General features: G+C 39.2%; 1 protein-coding gene and 1 long non-coding RNA gene across 2 annotated transcripts; both read right to left on the bottom strand.

Moving 5' to 3' along the window:
• Positions 1–1,200: 1,200 nt before the first annotated feature.
• Positions 1,201–22,968, bottom strand: LOC134071023 (adhesion G-protein coupled receptor G7-like). Its single transcript, XM_062527588.1, has 15 exons — positions 22,932–22,968; positions 22,488–22,526; positions 18,623–18,724; positions 18,363–18,463; positions 18,065–18,263; positions 16,000–16,101; positions 15,636–15,805; positions 15,396–15,545; positions 14,932–15,044; positions 13,880–14,214; positions 12,293–12,374; positions 11,118–11,277; positions 10,802–10,931; positions 2,707–2,758; positions 1,201–1,678 (listed from the first exon to the last, which is right to left on the bottom strand). The coding sequence occupies exons 1-15, from the start codon at positions 22,966–22,968 to the stop codon at positions 1,201–1,203; spliced, it is 2,250 nt and encodes a 749-aa protein (XP_062383572.1).
• On the bottom strand, positions 11,589–12,562 carry LOC134070896 (uncharacterized). Its single transcript, XR_009936998.1, has 3 exons — positions 12,478–12,562; positions 12,293–12,374; positions 11,589–11,682 (listed from the first exon to the last, which is right to left on the bottom strand). It is a non-coding gene; the product is annotated as an uncharacterized LOC134070896 (long non-coding RNA).
• Positions 22,969–26,316: the final 3,348 nt, after the last annotated feature.

The raw sequence follows: 26,316 nt of genomic DNA, 5'->3' as shown, positions 1-26,316 counted from the left end.
GGGAGGTGTAGGATGCCCAAATTACACAAATAAACCTCCTGTACCGTCATCTGGAATGTCCTGGCACACACACCAGGCTCTTCTGCTTTTAATACTATCCAGTTACATATTATTTAGTTAGAAAACTATAAGAATTTAATCTTGAGAATAATCTAGTGGGCTAGATAATGAAATTTGGAGTAAATATCAACGGCTGTCTTTCAGGAAGGCGTCTCTTCCACTGGCTCTCCTGGGTTGTGTACTTTCCCCTCTGCTGTACATCCTCTACACACACAAGACTGTAGAAGTCAGCATAGGCTCATCCTAAAATGTTAGTTTACTGTATAAACATGAATCCCAGCATGGGCCAGTGGTTGACAAGTTTGTCAGTTGGTGTGATAAGTCTTTTCTTCAGTTAAACAGCTCAGAGACAAAATATATGGTCATTGATTTTGGAAAAAAACCCAATCTTGTTCTCCACCGTTGACTAGTTTAAATATCTGGGAACAACGTTAGGCAACAGGCTCAAATTTGATGTAAATACTGAGGTCATTTGCAAGAAGGGACAACGTTTGTATTCCTTAGGGAGCTTCATTTGTTTAATGAGGATATGGTTATGTTATCTTTATTTTGCAAATCTTTTATAGAATCTGTTTTCACCTTTTCTTTTATTGCCTGGAATGGAGGCATCAGTCAGACAAAAACAATCTCAGCCATATTGGTTGGGAAGTTGATTAGCTGTCTAGTTATCCTTGCTGACCATTTATGAGGTCATCCAGAAGGCAAGGTCTATATCGGACTGTAAAAACGATCCCTTTCATTGTTCATTTTAAGCTCTTCCTTCAGGCAATAAAAGAGTTACTGGGCTTATAAAAGGAGACTTTTCTCCAAAGTCTCCTTTTATAAGCCCAGTAACTCTTTTATTCCTATATGTTGGCTCAGTTTGCGCAATTTTGCTGATTGCACATAAATGATTCTGATGCATCTGTCAGAAACATAGATACTGTAGATAAGACCATTTCTTAACTTATGTGAACCTGTGTAATTTTTTCCCATCTTGTGTATCTTTGGTTTCCCTTTGGGAGAATAAAGTTAAACTGAACTGAACTGAACTTGAATGCTCTTCCTCATTTTGTGAGTCACTTTGGATTAAAGTATCTAGATGAATAAATGTAAGTGTAGAAGTGATTCATACCAATAGAGCAGTTGACACCAGTCCACTCATCTGGGCAAAGGCAGACTCCATCCTGCAGCAGACCATCGTTGTCGCACATCAGTGGGGGTTGGGTCGTCGGTGTAGTGGTGGGAGGAGTTGCATTGGAGAGGATGGAGCTTGTAGTAGGAGTGTGTGTAGTAGATGTGGTTTCTAATGGAGGGGATGTTCCAAGAGTGGAGTTGGTGGTGGGAGGAGGTGTAGAGGTGGTGGAGTTTGTAGTAGTTGTATATGTATATGTAGTAGGTGTGGTTTCTAATGGAGGGGAAGTTACGAGAGGGGAGTTGGTGGTGGATTCTGTGATAGGAGTGTAAATAGTAGATGTAGTTTCTAATGAAGGGGATGTTACAAGAGTGGAATTGGTAGTGGGAGGAGGTGTGGAGGTTGTGGAGTTTGTAGTAGTTGTATATGTAGTAGGTGTGGTTTCTAATGGAGGGGATGTGCCAAGGATGGAGGTGGTGATTGGATGATTTGTAGAGGTGGAGTCTGTTATAGGAATATGTGTAACAGATGTGGTTTCTAATGGCGGGGATGTGCCAAGGATGGAGGTAGTGATTGGAGGATTTGAAGTAGTGGAGTCTGTTGTAGGAGTGTGTGTAATAGATGTTTTTTCTAATGGAGCTTCAGTGCTAAAGACAGCTGTACTTGATGTTGTGGCAGGACTGAAAGGAGCTGTATGGTATTCAGTGTAAATGGTAGGAGTATTCGATGGAGGGGGATCTGTGTTTTTGGCTGTAGTGAATAGTGCTGGAAAAGAGATACAGACACACAAGCAAGCAGTTAAAGAAAGAACCACTTAAACATTACACAGAGGCTTGAACTTGAAGCAAAAGTATAACTATTGCAAGTTGCCCTACTTTTTGTATTGTTTTTTTTATATATATAAAGGATGGTTGTGAAATTAGCACAGTAAAAGTTTAAATTATTCTGATTGCAATTGCACTCTGATTCCTCACTTCATTAGTATCATGAGTGGCTCTTCTTTGTAAACAGCATAATTTCTAGGGCCATGCAAAGCTGTATTACTACTAGTGTGGATTCATTCTACAATATTCACCCATCATGACAGTAAAAAAAAGACCATCATAAATCAAAATACTGCAGTAATTCCTCTCAGCCAGTGGAAAATACACCTGATTATGCATGAGCGAAAAATAGCATCATATAACGTGAAACTGTTAATATAAACTGGTAATATTGGCCCGCACTAGGTGGCAGCATAATCAAAGACTGTTCTCTTTTTTATTTACTTTTCAGAGATTACATTGGAGTCAAAATATCAAAATAGATTATCACCAGCACAATCTCTATTGACACAAATGACATAATATTACCTATAGACTTACACCCATATACACATGCATTTACACTCCACATACCATACATCCATGTACAACCCCCTCCCCTCTCTCACACACACACTATAGATTTCCTGCCATATTATGTTAAATTGTTGCTTTTTATTTCTGTCCTTTTATTGCTGTTTCATCAAAGACTGAATCCCAAGCACAGACAGTTCATCCCACTCTCCTCTGAGAGGCGTTACACATCCCTCCGCACCCAAACCTGCAGGTTCAGAGGAAGCACCCACACCGAGACAATAGCACTACCCTATTCCCACCCATAGTGTACTTATACAGCCATATTCTACTGCTCTTCATACTATTCATCTTGCACATACACTTATTATGACCACAGCTTTTATTTCAGTTAGCCTATTAGCTGGTTTCATTCTCATTTAGCTCAAATCAAACCAGCTAATAGGCTAACTGAAATAAAAACCATGCCAATCTCTAAGTATGGTGAAGGGGTATGTGATGATGTGGGCTATTTTAAGGGGCCAAGGGGTCTTTACCAGGGTGCATAGTGTCCTGGTTTCATGAAATAACTGGCATTTAAAAATAAAATAAAATTAAAATCTGCCTGCCTCTATGGGAACAAAGGGGTTCAAATACGTATGACCCCTGTAATTTCCAAAAGATGATTACATATTCCTCTTTAGTCAACTTTAGCATTGTGTTCCAATATGTATGGAGGGCACTGTATATGCATATAAATTACACAAATAGGAGTTACAGACAGGTTGACAAGCGTCATTTATTTTTGTGGAGAGAATGTGCAGAACTGAGTAGGCTGCGTTTTCATTAAAAAAAATCTTTTTTAAAAGGCGGCTTATTAAACATGATGCTTGGAATGCGTCAATGGAATGTGTTACTTTTTAATGTGTCGAATGGTGGGGGTATGCCAGCCAAGTCAGGACGACGTACAGTAGAAGGTAGAATGTGGAAAAAAAGTTTAGGAACCCCACTGCTCTAAACCACCTTCTGCAAACAAACTGTATACTACTGTCTACACTGCACTATATTACTTTTCCTGCATTTCCATGTCTTTGTATTCTGCACAATGGCAAAGGTGAATCTAATCTAAATCTACAGTAATCTAATCTGTGGTCAAAATGGGTGGCCTGTGAGGCTTCAAAACTAAGGGTAAAAAGACAGATATTATTTCATTAAATAGGCTATAATAGCCAAATTGAATGATTGATTCGTAAAGAATTTGAAAATAAGAATTTAATTGAGGCTTGTAACTTCTGTATATCATATAATACATTGAATAAATACACAGCTGTTTATAAATCAGTTAAACTACATTTTAAGAAAGACAACTCATTATACAATTGAGATTATTTGTTATACTAATCTTTGTGGAACATGCTGGTGATGAGAGGATGCCGCAGATTTGCCTATAGACAAATTAAACACTTCACACCTTCAGCAGCATGAAACCAAATGAACCATGTCCTGCTCAAGGGCAAGAAAAGAATGTATCTATCTGTGAATAACACTGCACATAGATGCCATATGGAATTCACTTGATTCAAAGTTACACCAAAACACACACATCATTCTATTTCTGTTACATATGCAGAATATTTACATTACTATAGCCAAACTATTTACAAAGTAATGTGGTACCACTTCTAAACCAGTCAGGTATGATGTAACCACATTCGCACATTCCTGTAATTATTAAACTGATCATGAAGTCTTACCTAACAACACCATGGGTATGAACGGAAAACTCTGCATTTTCACAAATGTCTTCACAGCTAAACCATCACTACCTTCTCAAACAAGAATTTCCTTCTATACTCATAACAGCACTGCCCTCCTCCAGTTAATGATTAATCAAAAACAGTATAAGGAAATTCTGCTCTACCTATCACTCACTTCAGCTCGGTCAGAGTTGAAAGACCGGGCAATCAATCAAATTGCCAAAAAAGATTCCACTCTACCCTTGTGACTTCTTGACAGGATAGTTCCTTTTTCAGTGTAGGTCAAATGGATGACATTGAATAATATCTAAAGTTTATGGATGTCAATGACACAGTAGCCCAGTTTCTCTCTGCCACACCCAATACAAACCAGAGTGGAGGGATTTACTAGGCTGCTACAGATAAGGCCTGCAGTAAATTCACACAAAACATGTCAAGAAAGTTAGGGTAATGTTTGACAGATGACACATTTCACACAATGTTTCATACCAGGGCAAGGTTGATTCATTTTCTTGAATACCTTTAAAAAAAAAACTCCTAATGTTGAAAAATATTACTTTCACTGTTCAAATAATGGCACAGTGAAATAACAATATATAATATGACCTAATATGCTGAGGAAATAAATTCAAAAGTTCCTTGGGAAGAAGTTTTTTTCCCACATACAAGGCATTTCAGGCCACAGTTATAAAGGGGCCTCGATGTCAACACTGTTTCTTTGCATTGATTACCTACACTGTTAAACATTTCTGCAAATTTACAGTGAATATTTTACAGGAGCCATCTGTGTTTACTAAAATACAACAGATAACTGTAGAGAGAAGTGCATTTTGGGACATGCAAACTATGTGTCTGATTATACAGAGATGAACTGTAATTTGCAAAGCACTATTGGAAAAGAATATGGAAAATGGCTGGGGTTACAGGCTGCTCCTGTACTTTTTAAATTGAGAAGACCGTTGGGTTTTTGATTCTGGATACCGTTACGTTATCTCAGACACACGGATTTCTTCTGAGACGTGCGTGGTAAGTTGAATCTCATATTTTCCTTATATCATAAAGTGCATATTGATTGTAATCGAGTAAGCTAGTAGTTAATTTGCAAAAATAAAGTCGACGTTGTTGCTTTATGTTCGGTTCTATTTTGTTACGTTCTTATTTGGCTAAATGTATGCTAACTAATGATGTGTTCAACCTGGAATACCAGGATGAACTTGCATCAACCCTTGTGTTTATTCAAAGGTGATTGGTCATTGGTATTTTTGTAGATGCTTCATCGGGACCAACTCAGAGGCACACACACACACACACACACACACACACACACACACACACACACACACACACACACACACACACACACACACACACACACACACACACACACACACACACACACACACGCACACCCCATTTCATGTCAGTGAACACATACACTGTATTGCCAAAAGTATTGGGTCACCTGCCTCGACTCACATATGAATTTAAGTGACATCCCATTCTTAATCCTTAGGGTGTGTGAATTTGTATAGGAGGAGTGTGTTTATGGGAATTTTTTGACCATTCTTCCAGAAGCGCATTTGTTAGGTTACACACTGATGTTGGAAGAGGAGACTGGCTCTCAGTCTCTCTAATTCATCCAAAGGTGTTCTATTGGGTTGAGGTCAGGACTCTGTGCAGGCCAGTCAAGTTCATCCACACCAAACTCTGTCATCCATGTCTTTATGGACCTTGCTTTGCGCCCTGATACACAGTCATGTTGGAACAGGAAGAGGCCATCTCTGAGCTGGGCTTGGCCCCTTAGTTCCAGTGAGAGGAACTCTGAATGTTTCAGCATTAACCAAGAGACTTTGGATTCCATGCTCCAAACTTTGTGGGAACAGTTTGGGGATGGCCCCTTCCTGATACACAAACAATGAGCATTGGTGTCCCACAAAGAACTTTCTTCTGTATGCTTATGTGCAAACATGTAATGTTTTATAATTGTGCTAATAAATTTGCATTGTTTTGCTATTTGCATTGCAGTATATCATTCATTTCATAAAATCCTGTTCTTATACCCAGAAACAGCATTTTACTGTAATTTAGGTTGCTGTAACAGTACTGTACATATACAGTATCTTGCCAAAAATGTACAGGAAAGGCAAGTACAGCTTGCTGTTATTTCACAAGACAATTCTGTATTTGTACAGTAAAATACTGTAATATTGCATACAGTGACTTCCTGTAATTACTTTTTACAGTATCAATACTGTACAAATACAGTCAGTTACTGGCATAAATGCTGCCAGTACTTTACTGTTACATGTTTTTTTTTAACAGTGTAGCCTGGTGTCCAGAGAACAACCTGGCTCTGAACAATAAGAAACCCAAGGAGATCATTGTGGACTTAAGGATGCATAACACAGACCTAGCCCCCCTTTCCGTCAACGGCGAGTGCGTAGAGAGAGTCCACACCTTCCAGTTTCTTGGTGTCCTTATCTCCGCTGATATCTCCTGGGCAGACATCACAGTGATCATCAAGCAGTGCTCAACAGCGGCTGAGGGTCCTCAGGAAGAAGAACTCCAACCTGCTGCTGATCCTCTACCGCTCGTCCATCGAGAGCCTGCTGACATACTGTATCACAGAGCTTCAGAGAGTAGTAAAGGCAGCACAGAAGATCATTGGTCGCCCTCTCCCCTCCCTGATGGATATTTACACCTCCCGCTGTATCAGCAGAGCAAAAACCGTCATTGAGGACAGCTCTGACCTGTTTAACCTGTTGCCCTCAGGGAGGTGTTACAGGGGCATCAGAGCAAGGACAAACAGATTTCCCAGAAGCCGTAACCACTCTAAACTCACACATGCACTGACCTCAAGGGAACTTTATCAGGATGCATAATATCCTGGATCCATGAAATAGATGGCTTTTAAAAATAAAATCTGCCTACCTCTATGTTAACCCTATGTGTTAAATTCCCATAGGGTTACATAGGGGGTCAAATACTTCCTTCAACCTAGCATTTAAGAAGAACATTTATTTATTTACCATATATTCTTCAATCACAAAGACAATTGGTGTCCTTAGCGGTTTGATTTTTACTATTTTTTATTTAATTAAGGCATTAAAGGGACACTTCACCGATTAGCATTAAAGTGTAACTGCACCCTTAAATATGTTTTTTTTTGAGCTGTTGATTGATTGAAATTACTCATAAGTGATTACCTACACTATTACTATTAATATTGACAAAAATTGTGTTTCCCGAGAAAGATAACATTTCGTATGATTTTGTATTGGAGATATAGCTCTCCGCGCCCTCTACAGGTTGAAACATGCCATGGCATTTTGGTAGTAGTAGTCCTGCACTTTTCTGCCGAGTTTACGTCACCGGGTCGTTACAAATTAGGAATGAAACGCCCCAACACCTGCTGCCCTATACCTGTGATAAGCCATGTCTGCAGCACTCATTCCCAGATTGACAGGAAATTACCATGGTTGATTGACTGCAGCAGTGCTGCACTACCTTCCAAATTTCAGAACGTCCTGCCGATTTTGAAAGCCTTTTTCAGAAATGTGAAGTGGGTGGAGTTATGGGGTGAAGTTACACTTTAAGCTTTGTATCTTTAAGGCCAGTTCAAACCGAAGATTCGCGACGGTCTGAGACAGTTGCGGAGAGCAGTTGCGGCGGTGTGAATCAAAAGTTGCAAGCAGTTGCAAGCAGTTTCAAGCGTTGCTGAACATTCAACATGTCAAATCTTAGTTGCAGAGTTTTAGAACACTTTTGCGCGGAGCTATTGTGACGTTGGCTAAAAACTTCTATCTTGTCCTCATGCCTAGACTGTTGTTATGGTAACATTGTTGCCGTTTTAATGTCGTTGCAGTGGTCTGAATGCCTCAGTTTTAGAACACATTGTTGCAGAAAGTTGCTGGTTTTTAGAATGTTGCAGCTCGTCTCGTCGCGGACCTTGTGTTTGAACTGGCCTTTAGAAAACCAGTCATGTTTTTGAATGGTCGTGCATCATTCCCTCAGTTTGCCTTTAGATGGGAGAAATACGGATTTCAATGTTGGACTTCCTGCTTTCAATGATGTAAAAATCATCATTTTACATCATTGAAAGCAGGAAGTATTCATGGGTTTCACTGAAATCCGTATTTCTACCATCTCAAGGCAAACTGAGGGAATGATGCACGACCATTCAAAAACATGCACTTAGGTGGGCAGTGGGGCTAGTTGTCCAATTAATCTTCATATTTGATTTTAGTCCATTCTCTTCCATTCATACAGAAAGTGCTTAATTTGGAAAAAAGTAGCCTAAGTGCATAAGAACATGCAGGAGTGCGCTCAAAAGTATTGTCACTTATTCAAAAATATAGGCTAAGCATATAGACAATGCCAGTTGGCTACATCATTTCCAACCATTACAGATAGTAGTGCCAACATGTATGTAAGATAATAAATAAGATAAATAAAGCAACATTTAAATAGAATAAGTAGTTCAAGGGGAATTTTAGACGTGCACAATTATGAGACACTACATACAGTGGGGAGAACATGTATTTGATACCATGCTAAAGTAGCCTAAAAAGAGGAATATAAAATCATCATTTGACAATTGATCTTAAAGGGACACTTCACCGATTAGCATTAGGCTTTGTATCTTTAGAAAACCAGTCATGTTTTTGAATGGTCGTGCATCATTCCCTCAGTTTGCCTTTAGATGGGAGAAATACGGATTTCAATGTTGGACTTCCTGCTTTCAATGATGTAAAAATCATCATTTTACATCATTGAAAGCAGGAAGTATTCATGGGTTTCACTGAAATCCGTATTTCTACCATCTCAAGGCAAACTGAGGGAATGATGCACGACCATTCAAAAACATGACTGGTTTTCTAAAGATACAAAGCCTAATGCTAATCGGTGAAGTGTCCCTTTAAGATCAATTGTCAAATGATGATTTTATATTCCTCTTTTTAGGCTACTTTAGCATGGTATCAAATACATGTTCTCCCCACTGTATGTAGTGTCTCATAATTGTGCACGTCTAAAATTCCCCTTGAACTACTTATTCTATTTAAATGTTGCTTTATTTATCTTATTTATTATCTTACATACATGTTGGCACTACTATCTGTAATGGTTGGAAATGATGTAGCCAACTGGCATTGTCTATATGCTTAGCCTATATTTTTGAATAAGTGACAATACTTTTGAGCGCACTCCTGCATGTTCTTATGCACTTAGGCTACTTTTTTCCAAATTAAGCACTTTCTGTATGAATGGAAGAGAATGGACTAAAATCAAATATGAAGATTAATTGGACAACTAGCCCCACTGCCCACCTAAGTGCACAACTAGCCCCAATGCCCAGTTTGCCCACCTTTAAGTTGGGGTACCAAGCCATAGACTGAGGTTGATTGAGGTTGTTTTTTCCATCAAGCGATAATCCATCCATATATGCTACACAGAATTTATAGTTTATTCAGTGTTGCAGTACAGTTGCAGATGGCAACAGAAAAGTTCTTTTCTGGCATGATTTGAGGCAGTTGATTAAATTCAACTTGACATTGATGTTCTACTGTGTCTAATGTCTAATTACACAAGGACAGATGTTTTGCCTGCATCGGTATTGAGGTCTATAGAATAGAAAACCTTAAATCAAGCATTTTTCTTGTCACACACATGCTATTTGTTTATCCAGCAAATAACACACAGACAAGGTAGAGTGTGTTGCCTGATTATATGAAAGCATTCAACATTTGTAGTTTATTTTGTCTCATTCTATCAAACTACAGATCCGCTAACCGATCAGTTAAATTTACCCAGTGCAGTTATAACCGATTAAGGACCATGAAATGAATGCAGAAGTACTGTTCACCCTGTTATGAGTTGATGAACCACATCAAGTTTAGCCTTTTTTCATCTTGGAAACATCCACATTATTCTAAGTGACTGGTTGCCAAATAACAGTGCCATTTTAACTTAGAGCACGTTTTTAACCTGAAGAAATTGTAGAGTTTTCTATGTTTATGACATCCCTCAATGTGTTTTCTCAATATGCAAGCCTTAAACTGTCTTTCCCCTATGTTAGTATGACATTCTGAAGTTCCAAACAACAGTGCTGCATGGCTGTATCGCAGGAGGGTAGGATGTATTTGGGATGGAGGGCATAATTTCACTCAATTCAATTGAAAATAATTAAGTTGTCTTTAATGATGACAAAAGTATGTAAAAACATAAAGGTAAATGATAAAGAATATAAAATATGAGACACGTATATAGGCTATATGCTTTTAAAGAACATTGTAGAGCAATATTGAAGACAAAGTATGACGGCACAGGAAATAGTTACAACAACAATAAAAAAAAAACTTGTGTGTTTGTCCAAACTTTTGACTGGTGGTGTATGTCAGTATGACATTTCATCACTGGACCCATTTGTCATGACCATCTGGCATTGAAAAAAACCCTGCTCAAAAAGTATTTACTTTAGTGCTCAGAGAAAGACTTGGGGCTTTGGGAAAAAAATCCAATGGACATCTTTGTGCCCGTTTCTCCTAAAAACTCACAAGAGTCACTGATGCTGTACACCTCTCTATGAAGAGCAAGGTGGGAAATGTTCCACTTGTTTGCAACTGTCAAAATCATCCTGCGGAAATCTGGTGTTCTCACTGTGAATACAATGAAGATATACAAACCCTATTGCCCATGGATGGATGGGTGGATGGGTGGATGGATAAATGGATGGATAGATGTACAGATGGATGGACACACAAACAAGCAAGAAAGAAAGGTTACATTTTCATCGGTCATATTTCTATGGTTCAAACACCATATGGTGCAGCTATGATGAATTTATCACTTATCTATCAGTACTTTACTGACCTGTGCTGTGTTGCAAACACAGAATGCAATGCTGAAAATGGAGTTTAGAGAACTATCTGTGGTGGCAAGCACCAGGTAACCCAAAATCCAGGTGAGGCCCAGAAGAACCGCCAAATTGAAGATGGCCATGAACTTCTTCTTCAATGAGTCCTTGTTCGTGCTGGAGAAATCAAGTTGAAAGGAACAACTTAGACGTAGCTAATAGTAGGCCTATTTTATTGTAGGCCAATCTTTACTTAAGCCGCCCTGGGCTTAGTTGGATCCAGAAACAGTGGCACATTATTGTATCTCGATTTAATAACCAGAAGATTATATTGACCTTCTGACATAACAGCTGTGAACTTTTTTTGGACCGATAATGGTGGACTTGTTAACATATTAAAAAATAAATAAACAAACAAACCTGTAATCTAACATGGGATCAGTCTTACATGTGGCATGTCCAAAGTAAGTTAACATAGCTATGTTGAAAAGAAGCATTACAGCGAGTGGGAGTAAAAAGCCCCAGAACATTGGCTTTGAGTAGTCAAACTCCCCTTTGTAGTCCTGAGCAGCAAGCCAACAGCTGAAACATAGGAGAATGTTACCTAATTAGCCTACAATCGTCATTGAGTGATTTCTTCACACAAAACTGACCTCTTTTATCACATACAAATGAAAAGATGATTAGGATTTTTGCAGATGGGAGGATCTTCTTAGCCTGTTACGTTACGTTACTTTACGTGCTACTTCCATACAGTCATTAGTTCTAGTCAGGTGGTAAGCATAGAATTAGCAAGGGAGGTGCTAGGTTGTGCTACGAGAGGGGATAGCCTACTCTCTGAAGAGCTGGCTCTTCAGGAGTTTTTTTTGAAGACAGAGAGGGACACTCCTGCCCTGGTAGGAACTGGTAATGCGTTCCACCAAAAGTGTTATACTGTAATAATAAATGCTGTAATATTCAGTTATGTTGCTTGGCCTTATTCAGCCTGTGAAGATTTCACTTCAGTAGCTCAAAAGTATGGTCATTGACAGGTTCATGGAGAAGTTTGAATGTTATTCCTCATCTTTGTAAGTCTCTTTGGAGAAAGGCATCTGTTTCATGAAATATGTAAATGTAAATGTAAATATTGCACTCTTAGCTCTTGTGCCAAGCACAGCCAACATCAAAGGGAGATTCATAAATCATAACTCACAACTCTTCTCGACGAAAGTGCAGAGGTCCATCCACTCTGTAGGACACTCCCAATGTGGTTGCAACCACAACTGCAGGTAGTCCTGTGCAGCAGAACAAGTTGATCACTTTTTTTTCAATCAGTAACAAGCGCTTACCCATACTTCAGATACTTTTTCTAAACTCTTAACACAGACTCACACCTACAAAACACAATTGGCCAAATGGATAATTTCCCTCTCAAAAACACATTCCATGTTGTTACATATACTGTACACTAGCTCGTCATTTCTCTGCACACACTAACTTTAACAAAACACTGAAACCTGACTCAAAATTAAATGATTCTGTCAATGAATGAAGCTTGTTTTCACTTCACAAAATACATGCAGTCAATCAGAGTACACTGAGCTGGGATGACACACGCGTCATGTGACCTAACGCGTCATGTGACCTAACCCTCAATGGTTTCGAAATACTGGCTACTGTTGACATTACAAAAACTGCATACAGTAGACTTATGTTTCAGTTTTACAGGTTTGCATGCAAAACATGCAATCCAGCATTTTTACACTAAATTCTTGGTTGGGAACTGTTTTGTTTTTTTACTGCTCACTACAGGAGGTGCAGTATAAATACTGTTTACAGTAGGCTATGATAGAACAGAAAAAGTTTTACAGTATTGCTTACAGTGAACAAAATATCCATGAAACACACAAGAGCATTCTGAACAAAAACAACAGCAAAATGCCGAGATAAAAAGGGAGAAACTTAAAAAAAAAAAAAAAAAAAAAAAAAAAGCACAAATTACTGCATCTGATATTTATTTATTTTCACCAGCCTTTCTTAGTGAAAGGCCTAGGTTGAATACAGTACATGGCCAATATGGCACAAATTTCATCACTGACTACTGTTCTTGCAGCCCTTGGAATGCCACCACCACACATTCTTACACCTCTACCTTGCCCTCTCCTTGGACCTACTCTTCTCCCTGGCCCTGCTCCTCTCACTGCTCCTGCACCGATCTCACTGCATCGTTCACTGGGCCTGCCCTTCTTCCTGGGCCCCTTGCTCTTACTCTTCCTCGTACAGACATCACAGTGTTTATCTTTTTCTGTTTTTGTTTACAAAAACATCACTCCTCAAAGTCCTTATTTTACTGTGTCAATGTAATATAAAAAATAACCCCTGCCACTGAGTCTAAGCCAGACTGGAATTGGCTGTGGTTGGCCCAATTTACCCAACATCATGTCATAACATCACTGATGCTGTGCTAATTGTGTTGAGTTTAGAAAATGTGACAACTGTTTGGACAAACGCTTGCTAGCGATTGAAAAAAACTGTAAAAGACAATTCCAGCAATTTTTCCACACAGATCTCCTATTCTCAAGGTCATCTAGTACTGTTGAAAAACGTCGGTGCTATCTAGCTCTAATTGCTGCTTAGTTCGGGTTGCTGCAGCCCAACAGTTAGAGCCTTTTTAAAGTCATGCCACCCAGCTCGTTTCTGTTCTTTGTTTTTCTTTCATACGTAAGCAGTCAGTTCTGTTTTAATCACCGTGTTGTACTAAATGCAATTTATGGTATCACAGTCCAAAGTCCTTACTCACCCCAGCCTGTTGCTATGGAGATTCCCTGAAACCCTGTTGATGGACTAGAAAAAGTGAACTTAAACAGCATGAATATGTGCAAAGCAAAGAGGGTGTTCCAGGTGAATGTGGCTAACAGGAAGTACTGCATCAGGGCCGTGAGGGCCGTGCAAGGCCCTCTGTCAGGATCCTGATGTAGGTCAGAGCGTGGGATGACATTTTCCTCTGACACTCTGATGTCCCTCTTCAAACGGCTGTTGGGGTTCACAATTCCAAACAGGAAGAGGAAGTAGAAGATGGTCATGGAAAAACAGATGCTCACCAGGAGGACTGTGGCAGTGCTTTTCCTGGACTTCCTGTGAAGAACCGACATTTTACTTTATTTTCTACTCCATTAAACCAATGAAACAGTAAGGAAGCAGGCCATCTTCTGTTTTCTGTATCTATGGCAAACTGTGCAGGAAATATGCTGAGAGTAGCCTAGGGGATCTGCATCAAGACTTCCTATATCAACGAAAAATTGAAATGTCTTTTGTTTGCTGGAAACAAACAGCATAAAAATACATTTGAGGGAAATGTAACCTCAGGTTCTCCGAAGGAGGCATTGAAGTTTTAGATGCTAGCTGTTCCAAATATTGTGATTCCCAACTATTTCACCAAAAACAGTTCAAAATATGGGCCACTATCCCACTCCTTTTTTTTTTTAATATGTTATAGTCTATGTATTTGTCTTCATTTGCACTCGCTATATACAATGTATACAATATGCAGTACTGTGCAAAAGTCCTTTTGATTTTTTGCTTTAGCAAAATTATTATTATTAATATTATTATTCTGCTAGTATACAGCTTGCGGAAATAAAAAAAATCCAGTATCTGAAAATATTAGTATTAAGAATTTATAATACAAAAATGTAAATCTGAAAAGAGCTATTAAGTCAAAACGCTGGCAATGGTTTCCTAAGCCTTGAATCTCTCAGCCTTGAATCTCTCAACTATGGACTTTTTCACAATATTCTTAATTTTTTTAGATGCACTTGTATTAGGGCTCAATAAATCAGATTTAGTACTTACCTGGTCATGATTTGGAAAAGTATTGTGATGATCAGTCCCATTATGGAAAGACAGCAGCCAATAGTGCTCACCCAGCTCAAAGGTTCAGCATATTTATGGTCTTCCTTGAAAGACTTAAACATGGGCATAACACACATGTAAAGTCATGTATCATTTATATTTGAATATTTTAAAACCCACTACACAAAACCATTTTCTTTTTCATTGATTGAGACAATGTGATTAGGAAACCACCAGAATTAAATTAAGGACACCACCACTGAATTAAAATAGTTAGGATGACAGCAAAATATATTCATGGCCAAGGACCATCAGCAATGCTCTCACAGACCGTTACTGGCCGGCGCACACTGGCTGACAACCTCTGCACTATTTATGTATTTATGTTAAGAACAGATTCTTAATGACACTGGGTCATACATCTGGCATTGTGATTCTGTTAGGAATGACACTGAAGTACTAACCATCAACACAGCAAAGTTAGTCATGTGGTTACATTGACACTGAAGTCCTTCAGAGCTGTTGACTTTAAAGCAGCCTCTAGTGCTCCAGTCATTGATGCCGTAGTCCCAGAACACACAGGCAAAGTTGTGCAGGATTTTGTTGGGCACATTCTAAAAACAATCATCCAATCTCATCATAATCAGCCCACGACAATACAGAAGGAGTAGATCCCAACAAGGATTCTAGAGTAGTGTCCCTACCTTGGGTGTGAACTTTAGGTTGACTTGCTTAGGGGCAGCATGGCTTAAACTACCAGAGATAACTTTCCTGTTGCTGCCAAGTGAGGACTTGAAGGTTTTCGACTGAAAGAGGTGGTCATTATTGTAGACCACAAATCCGACGGTAATGTCTGCATTCTGCTTAGACTCGTCTGAGAGAGAGAGAGAGAGAGAGAGAGAGAGAGAGAGAGAGAGAGAGAGAGAGAGAGAGAGAGAGAGAGAGAGAGAGAGAGAGAGAGAGAGAGAGAGAGAGAGAGAGAAATAGTGAGAGACACTTTGTGAGTTCTTAATGTACAACACTATTATCTTTAGCAGAGGTAACATCTAAAGTAATCATTACACATACCTGAAAGTTTGATAAAAATCTGAACATCAGAGGGGTTATTGTCTTGTTTGGAAACTTTGCTTTTCAGTTGAACCCCGTTGGCAGTGAATGTAGCTGTGTTGCCTGGGGAGGAAGGATCGTTTAGCAATCAAAGGTGTGAGATTACAAATTCAAAATCATATCAAGAATTATGCACAAAGAACATTCAAAGGGCTACTATCAGTCCTCAAATTTCAAGGTAGTGACTCTGTTCCAATCTGCATACTTTTGTCAGTACACTTTAATGAAGTGTGCTGTGTGTGTGTTCCTACTTGCGTAGTGTGTGAACTCACTGTGTGCACTTAACAGAGATGGCGATCGTAACATTTCAACATAACATTACTGGTGTTCAAATGCAGTTTGAACGCACTTGTGCACTCACATTAGGCATTGTAAGTACAGAAGTATGCAACTTGGAACACAGCCACAGTCTCAACCAATCGTATGACCTCTTCAGACAATGACTAGAATTCTCTCAATTTGCATTCATTGCAGGGTCAATGGTAGCCTGGCAAGCCAAACTATACATCAAATGTATAGTCTGGAGTCGGACCATTCACAGAGCTGAAGCCTGAGGGTGGGATGAACCGTTGTCTTTCAAACTGCCTCTGCACGTAATAGGCCACTTGTGACCAATCAGCGCTTCGTTAGCCTCATCCATCTTCGTTGTTCTCTATGGTTGTTCTGCTATCTCGCTGTCGCGCAGCTGTCGTCACCGTGCTAAGGCGGGCTCAAGGACTCGGTACACAGATAGAGCGTTCTGATTGGACCGACTAACCCGGTGTCTGACGCAGGATTGGTGTTCTATTTTTTTTTTTCTTGACGTTTTCTTCATGCCGCGTACGTGTCCGGTGGGCGCCGCATTGTGTATAAGCTGCAGGACAGTGTTTTATGCAAGTTAAAATAAACGAAACCATAATAATACCATATTAACTGCCCCTGTGTATTAACCTCATAGCTGAAGAAATGTAGCAAAATCAATGTGAGCCGCAGCTAGTAGTTAATAGGAAACATAATGCAGTGTTTCAGTATTACATAATAGCCTACAGTGCTACAACCATGTTTTAATGCTCAGGTGTGCTTACTTTCATGAGAACATTAAAAGTCTTTTGGAAACCTGGAAATGTAGCATTATGTCACACATTACCCACCAGAGAATACAGAGAGTTGAACTCCCTCTGTCTGGCCACCTTGCACCTGAGTGGTCTGCACCACCAGTTGGGGCTGAACCACCAATGAGACATCATTACTTGGCTTCACCGAAAACTTTTCCAAAGACTCTGTTAATCTAGGGAATCAAAAGCATACACACACACACACACACACACACACACATTCAGTGAGTTACTGAAGCGTCACAGTATGTTGATTGCAACTTAAAACAGAAACGAATTACATTTTCACAGTAACCTTCACATAATTTTTGTTGCGTGACTGTGGAATTGCTTTTAATTGCCATCCATTTATTTCCATTTCTTGTCATTCCCCTTGAGGATCAATAAAGTATCTATCTATCTATTCCAATTCCACTTCCTGTGGGGCGGAGCCAATTCAATTCAAATTCTAATTTATGAATTGAATGGAGGCCAATTCTAAGATTTTGAATTTTGCACAAGCCTGGTGTGCAACGAGGATAAAAAAAAAAAAAAAAAACACTGGATTCGGCAGCGTGCACAACAATATGACACAGATTGTGCATCTATGAAAACATTGAAGTCCAAACACTGGACTAGCGTTTCAAATGATAATGGAAATCTGTTGATCATCAGTGAAGTGAGGGGGCAACTGATGAAAGACTTCTGGTGAGAGTCTTGTGATTCTGGTGTGTCTTACCGTTTTGTTTCTCTGGATTGGTTTATGAAGTGTATAGGCTCAGCTGTGAGCAACTGGCTAACTGTCGTCATTGTGGCCTCAGCTGTTGCCTACAGAACGATTACAAAAATACTCCTATTTTTAATGGGGAATTTCAAATGAACTGGAAATTGCGCAGTTCATAACAATGTGATGACAGTGGCCAAGGTTAACATGCAATATTCAAACTCCTAACCCAGAAACCATCGGTTTATGAGAAACAGGATGAAATGCTGCTTGACCTTATTCAGGGTCCGTGTGCTGGACAGGATGATGCTCACTATGCCCGTTGCCGAGGTGATGTCTGAGGCGGTCAACCATGCCGGTTTGGACGTCAGGATCTGTGTACTGCTGGCTAGCGTCTGCACATGCTTTTCTTCAAGACTTTTACTGACCTGGTCCAACAGTGATGGATTGACATTTAAGATGAAGAAGGGCTACTACACAAAATGGCAGGCTTTGACATCAACAGTATTTCTGCCCAAAGAACTCACATTTGACCAAATGTCATCAAGAGTAAGGTCACATTCTACAATCTCGAGTCCTTCAAACACAGCTCGCTCAGTACATCTTGCAGTAGCCTGAGAATGGCCAGCTGGCAGGAGGGAGAGGGAGAGAGAGAGGTTGAAAGAGAGTCAAAGAAAGAAAAAGAGTGGAGAGAGAGAGGTTTACTAGATGCAAGGTGGGCATCTTCTGCAAATGTCACTCATGCAACATGGCAGCAGTTATTCATGCTGTTGAGGGGCTCTCATACCATTAGCTGTATCATATGAACACAATTCCAACGAGTAAGCTGCCTGGCCAATAGCAGTATATGGGAAAGTCCATTCTTGTATCTTCATAGACTTGCAGTTTGCTATGGAAAGAGACACACTCCACACTTCAACCTTAAAGGTAGGGTAAGTGACACCTTTTGAAACATTCATGTCTCCTCACAATCCACAAGCCATACTGAACTGGAAACAAGCAAAGTGGGGACAGCCTGTCCCCCAAGCAATAACAATAACAAAACCCTGTGGAGTTTGGCCCAAAGGAATACATTCATTGCAAATTTCGGTTTGTCTAATCACGGGACCTTTTTCCACTTTGCCTCAGTTCATAAATGAGCTCAGGCCAAGATAAGATGGTGGCATTTCTGTATCATTGCATTTTGTCATATTCTTTTTTAATTTGCATTTTAGACTTTGTCCCAACAGTGTTGTATACCTACATTAAAAACAGGTGTCACCTTTGAATTTGACTGGGCAAATAGAAGGTTCATTGCTGGTCACACTATTATGCAAAATGTCTGTTCCACAGAAGCATACTATTTAATTTACCTGTTTCACGACAATCCACCACAAAGCTGTTAAACAATCAGCCCATTTTGTAAAATTACGATAAAAAGCACAGATTTCCCACACGTTTCAGTGCATGTAATAGATGCTCATGATTGTTAATGTGAAATATACATACGCAAGGAACAGTTGTCACCTCCCCATTTGTCTGGGCAAAGACAGAATTCATTGTCTATTAGTGTCCCACCATTGTGACACTTAGCCGTGTTGTTGGAACTTTCTGTGACAGAGAGCACTGTGGTATAATCAGGAGCTATGAAAAAAGTAATGAAGAAAGACGAATGAAAGAAACATGCATATCAGCAACTAAACCACCATTGACTATTAAAAAAAAATAAACAATGATTCCCAACAATGATAGTAATATAAGAAATGGTTTACTTGCAGGTATCTAAGAGTGACACGACACTGTCATGAGCACATGACACTAAGACACATGAACCCTAACCTTAACCTGTCATGACAAAGATCCTCCTTTCTGAAAGATCAAATGATCCCCTCAAGCATTGGAAACTTTCATATGCGCACATGAAAGCCTTGGTGGATGTACACAAAATGCAAGGAGAATGTATGTATTAAAAATAGGGCAGGGCAACGATAAAATTTTTTAATCGTGATTAATCGCATGATTTCCCTGATTAATCATGATTAATCGCATTATTATACGCAAAACTCAATAATGAATTCAAAACCTATTTATTTTAAATGTGCTGCCATGAATGCAAGTGCCATAGCATTTTTTCTGCAAACATTTAACATCAGCATTTTGTTTATACAGTAGCAGTTAAATAAATGATTTAGTTTAAATCTCAACTTACACAATGTAATCAAAAGAAATACAAATTTAAAGCTTATTGTACACACTTTTTTGGTGCGTGTACTGCAGATATTTCCATAATACTTGTTGTAATAAGCCTAGCCTGGTATAATGTCAAAATTATTTTTTTATTTAGGCCTATAGGGTGGGTGATATGGGCAAAAAATAATATCTTGATATTTTTTGTGATTTTGACTATAACGATAATTAGTCGATAGGCTATCCTTTAATTTTTTTTTTTTTTAAAGTCTGAGTTACTTTACAGCTCATTATTTCTGAGTAGCAACATTACTATTATAATCAATTACCAACCTGTAACTTTTTAACCAAATCAACCAATGCATTGTCACTCTATGACACATTTGTAATTCTGCCCCCACTTGTGTGTGTGGTAATGATGAAGTCAACCAGCTACATTAGAATAGATGGATATAGGGCTAACCAATTTCCCAAGGGAAACTCTGATGCTGAAATTCTTTTCAAACTTTTACTGTAAAACTAAGCAGAACAACAGAGTAGGCTACATTTCAGTTATTTCCTTCAATGTTTTGTTAGAGTGCAGTCACGTAGGCTATCATTCCAAGTTACAGAATAGAGACCAATGCGTTAGCTTATGGCTAATGTCTATGAGAAATCCCATAGAAATGCTAACGGTTAGCATAATCGATCAAATTAGATATTTAGAGCGAACTTCAGTCCATTTACAGCTTGGGCTACATAGGAAGATGTCTTTGTTTACAACTGAATATTGAAATACTCAAGGCTAATGTATTCTTTCCATACAACAACGTTACCATGTAGGAAAAAACAACTGTTTAACTTATCAATGCAACACAGTAGCCGCAAATCCAGCGCAAAACATAAACATTAGACGTGCCTGTGACAACGTGCACCGTGAACATGTGACTTGCTCTTGCACTGCTGCAGACAGTGGCTTCTCTCACTTCTGTTGCACATCTCCTGATTTCGTGAATGTAGGCTATGGAATTTCAATGCGTGATGAGACGCCTGTGACCAGCCTGTGAGCAACAGACTTTTACAGTAGGCCTATAAAATAAATAATAAAAACTGCGTTAATGCGCGATAAAATAATTGTCGGCGTTAAATGATTGATGAGTTAACGTGATATTAACGCGTTAACGTGCCCAGCCCTAATTAAAAATAAAAAAAACATTATGTTAGTTTAATTTTAGTCCCTTTGCCCCAGAATTACATCCCAAGAAAAGTGGCTTTTGAGAGGTACAGCTCCATAGACAGCCATTCATTCTGCACTTGCTCACAAGCACCCTCACATGGAACCAGAGCAGGAACTGCAACCAGTTCAGAAGCCAAAAGTTTAATAAAAGTGAATGTTCTCCCCTTCAACATTTCCTGGTAATACACTTTCAGTTTCACGGTGTTAAGCTAGTGGAGTAGTTGAGCATAGTGCAAGGATATGTGGATATATGTTTTCTATGTCATTAGATAAAAGAAATGTCCGAAAAACTGACCATTCAAAGAAAGATTTTCGGGGATCATAGAGGATTTAGTGTCTTGCCATGTTAATTTATATCAGTATGGAAATGCACCATCTTTTATTTCTTTGCATAGTGCAGGCTGCACTTAAAAATACATACGCATATACACACAGAATATAGAAGCAGGAAAAGGTCTCAGATTTATTGTTTATTGCGACTGCAAGACTAACAGTCAGTGATGGTACCTCTACCATGATAGCGTGAACCTGAGGTTAAGTTTACTTAACATTGGGTAGGTAGGTAAAGTTAACTGGCAATACAGTACTATCACCAGTTAATATTTTCCACAGTAGCCTATAATCCGCATTTGAAAGCCTGGACATGTTAGGCCACCAGTTGTAGTTGCTAGTTTGTGTGGAAAGTTATTTTGCCTACTTAGACTATGCTTAATGAAAAAGCTTTGTATGTCCCTTTTCTTCTTTGGTGGGATAGTTGATCTACAATGCACAAAAAGAGGCAAACATTTACAAACTGAAGGGCAAAGGGAATACTAAAATGTTTACACGCTTTTTTGAGGTTAGGCCTATGTATTGCCAGACAGCCTTGATAATTTAGCCTATCCGACACACCCACTCAGGTTAAGTTTTTTTTTTTTGTAACTAGGCTACTTATCAAGCTGTGGTTGACCGGTAGGTGGGGTGTACATTCAGATGAGGACCTCATGACACGACAGAACAGATGTCACTTTGTGCATCGCTAGAAACATGCAAACGTTAGAGTATGGATGTATGAATAGCCTCCTTTTAATCTCACATGAAAAGGTTTTGTCAAATGCAAAGGAGGCTATGCAGCACACTGTTGTCCCCTTAGGGGCTCCGTAATATATCTTTGCAATGGCAAATAATACAGTAAAAACATCTTTCTTCATCTGTAAACAAAATGCCATTTTTACATGACATTCAAAGCCTTCATCATAGGCTTCATCATATTCATTATGCATAAACTCACATGTTGCGCTGTTACCATCAATGATACGGACTGAGGTGCCTGTGAAAAAAACATGAAAGAAGCATGAAAGAATACGAGACAAAACAAAATATGTTACTTATGGTGACCTTGTAGTGACATCTAGCAGGGTTATGTTTAGAAAAGTGTCAGATTTTCCTTAACTGATGTTAAAAATGATCTCTTCAGCACCACTGACACCTCCAGTGCATGATCTCTCCAAATACTAAACTCATAAAACCCCATATAAGCCATTCTAGAGACCAAACTCATCATTGACATACAAACCCAAAGATATCCAAACAAACACTTCATTTACATCACTGAGGACTTGTCTCCTTGTAGGGAAGTAATCATAATTAAAACACAACATATCACCGTGATTATTAGATTCAATATTATACTCTACAATATGCCACCAGAATGTAGCTTCCCTAATCACCTTACCTGACATGATCAGTATTAAGTACTGAAACACAGCCATGCTGCATCAAAAATAATGAGAAGAAATAAACAATAAAACAAAAAGGCGTCCACTTCCAAAAACAAATCTGGTTGCAGGTACAACTCAAAGTAGCATAACCATAACAATAACCATGACTGAAGGTACTGAAGCTGTACTTGCCATAAAATGCAACACTGTGATGTGCACCTCATATCAGTCATCTGAAAATAAGCTTTAGTGACTCCTTATTGTCCCCTGCTGTTTTAGCCATGCAACTGCATTTTGGACTATTGGCAGCTGTTGTCACCCTTGGGAAAGCAGCCACGTAACAATGCTGCAAGCAGAACTGTATTATACTATAGCTATGAACAGATCTTAAAGACCTAAGTAAACACCTGTTCTTCTTGGTTTTCTGTCTTTGTTTATGCTTGCAATAGATACATACACTGCCTGCCCAAAAAAGGTCAGCACCTGGATTTAACTAAGCAAATAGGCAAGAGCCTCCCTGTGGCAGCAGTGCTATGATCTAGAGTTGCTGCAGTTGGTCAGGTCTACTGTAGCTTCAGCAACGTTATGTGCCCAAAGGATGAGGTCAGCGGACTACCTGAATGTACTGAGTGACCAGGTCATTCCATCAATGGATTCTTTTCTTCCAAGATGGTAATGCCAGGATAGCCTGGTTGTGCCATACCCTCGTACTAAAATGAAAATTGAGCGGAAGCTTACGTATGGCCATGTCAGGCTAATGCCAGGATTCACCAGGCTCAAATTGGGAAAGAGTGGATCAGGAGACATCATTTTCAGCACAGAGTCCACTCCACTTTGCGCAGTGGTCGGAATCTCCCATCAATACAAGATCTTGGCAAACAAATTAATAAATGCTCTGACATTGGAGAAGCTTGTGGAAAACAATGGCACAGCGAATGTGTGCCGTAATCAAAGCTTAAGGTGGTACAACAGAATTATTGCGTGAACTTTTTTTGGCCAGGCAGTGTATTTTGGACATACAGTATTTTGATGCAATGAAATTCAGTAGAGAAGCTAAACAAGCAAATAAATAATTCATCCTGGTGTTAGGTCTTAGAAACAGCTTGAAACAGGTGTTAGGTTTATAGAAGGAGAACTCAGTAAAATCCCAGAACCCTTACAGGGGAGCTAAACCAGGCACGTAACTGGGTGTTCCGTTCACAGCGCATTCAGTTACGTGCCTGGTGTAGCTCCCCTATTAGGCTACTGTAAGAACACTGGCACGTACTTCTCTGACGGTAACTACATCGCTCATAAAATATCCACAATTAGGGGTGTGATTGGCAAAAGACAGAAAAGGAAAATATACATAAAATATATAGGCATTTTGCCAACAATGATGTAGAATCATTGATTTTCTCAGTTCATAACATGTGTTGTTATGTTTTTAATTTAACCAACATAAAGTTATCATTTTGACCACATTATTATGACCGCCGCTAGCGTAGCGGTCATATAGGCCTAGTGATTGTCAAAGTTTTCTTTTTTTTTCTTTTTCCCCCGTCATCTACTTCCTGATTTTTTTGTCAACTATACCCGGGACACCGTAACACTGGGGCACATGAAACATGGTGGGCATGTAGCCCCAGTAGACTTCTACAATTTTTTTTAGTTTAGTCCCCGGCGGCCATTCCACCCCCTGAAACCCAAAAAATGCAGTTTTTCCTAAATAACTAACTGAACTATAGCACCGAGGATGACAAAATGTTTATGGTATGTTGGCCTCAAGAGCCCGCATCAACTTATCTTATGTCTAGTCATTTGTGATTTGCACCCCAATGATAAAAAATGAAAATGCAATATTATATTGCTTCAATTACCCCTATTTTCAGATGAGATGTGTACTGCACCAAATTTCATGCGTACAATTATCCTGACATCCTCCAGTTTTGTGGAATTTCATCCATGGGGGGCTATAAAATCAATTAATTTATGTGTACATTCAGGACTGTATACCCATTGGCCTGTAGATGGTGGTATTAAGTAAAGGGTTGCTCTGGGTGCTGTGAGTGACAACAGCGCCATCCCCGCACCCGCGGTGGAACAGGCTATTGCAGTGAATCAGACGATTTTCTTGCTTCACTACCATGATATCTTTTCCCATTGACTTCAATGTAAATCGAGTGAAACCCCCCGCGGCTCGTGGATTTTTCCCGTTTCAATGGATCCTTATGGCAGATTTAGAACGTCTTATTTTGATCTTACAAACAGCGGCGGCATCTCACTGAGAATGCGCGTGTCGTAGTTCTAGATCTTTATCATATTTAATACCTTTATAAGATCTTTGTAAGACGTTAGGGAGATGGATGTCCTATTATGACGTAGGCTATTGATGAGCATCTGGGATACGGCTGCTAAACGCTGTTTGAAGATCTTGACATGTTTCTGACATCATCATCAACACAGACGCGTTTCGGCGCTCTGCCTTCAGGAAGGCAGAGCGCCGAAACGCGTCTGTGTGAATAAATGATTGTTTATGCATAGTGCGGCCTATCTCTTGTTTCCATGATAGTCTATACTTTGGTCAGCACTCTAAAAAAGTTATAAGTCTTGAGTGAAGCCTGCTCCTACCTTTATGAACTTTTATGTTTCTGACATCAAAATCGGACGCGGCACGTAGCCTAATTATCTGGTTACCTGGATTTAATATAGCAAGTCCATACACTTCGTTTATCCTATATTTATATGCTTTTAAAATGAAATGTGCTGCGGGGAAGCATTGGGGAAGTCAGTTTAGGTTGTCCTACAGACATAGCTGTGTGCGTTTTCAGGGAAGAAATGTGTTCTGAATATGCGCAGATGTTCTTCCCGATCAGTTCCAAAAATAAGTTACATATTAAAGAAAAAGACTGAAATACTACTTTCAAAGCGGCATCTGAGGCCATTAAAACTTCAGCAATAGGTTTTTATGTGACTTATAATTCGCCCCCCTTTATTTATCAATATAAAAAATATTTTCTACGTGCCTGAAATTCTGTAATTTCTCTTTGGATATCTATGTATCTATTGTCATCGATGTCTCTTCAATATCAGTGTGCGCTAAACAAACAATAATTCCATCAACTAGAATTTATGAATGGTTTCAAAGTGTCAGAGTGTGCTCATAGCGCTCAAAGTAACAGTTTACAAGCGCACAGCTAACACAGGCCCATCAAAAAGTTGAATGCCGATGTGCCCAATGTGACAAAATAAAAAAAAATAGCAATAAATAAACATTAGGCTACTTGTTTGTCAATGGGCCTACATTAGCCTAATTTGTGTTGGTTTAAAAATGTGACATTACATCTGCTGCTGAAAATGTTCGGCCCAGCTCAATGTCTTGCTTTATAAATCTGGGCCAGCTTCATTTTTAATTGAATA

The sequence above is a fragment of the Sardina pilchardus genome, chromosome 23, assembly GCF_963854185.1.
Source record: "Sardina pilchardus chromosome 23, fSarPil1.1, whole genome shotgun sequence".
NCBI lineage: Eukaryota > Metazoa > Chordata > Actinopteri > Clupeiformes > Clupeidae > Sardina > Sardina pilchardus.
Note: the sequence above shows the minus strand (reverse complement) of the source record. Positions and strands in the feature narration are given on the sequence as shown.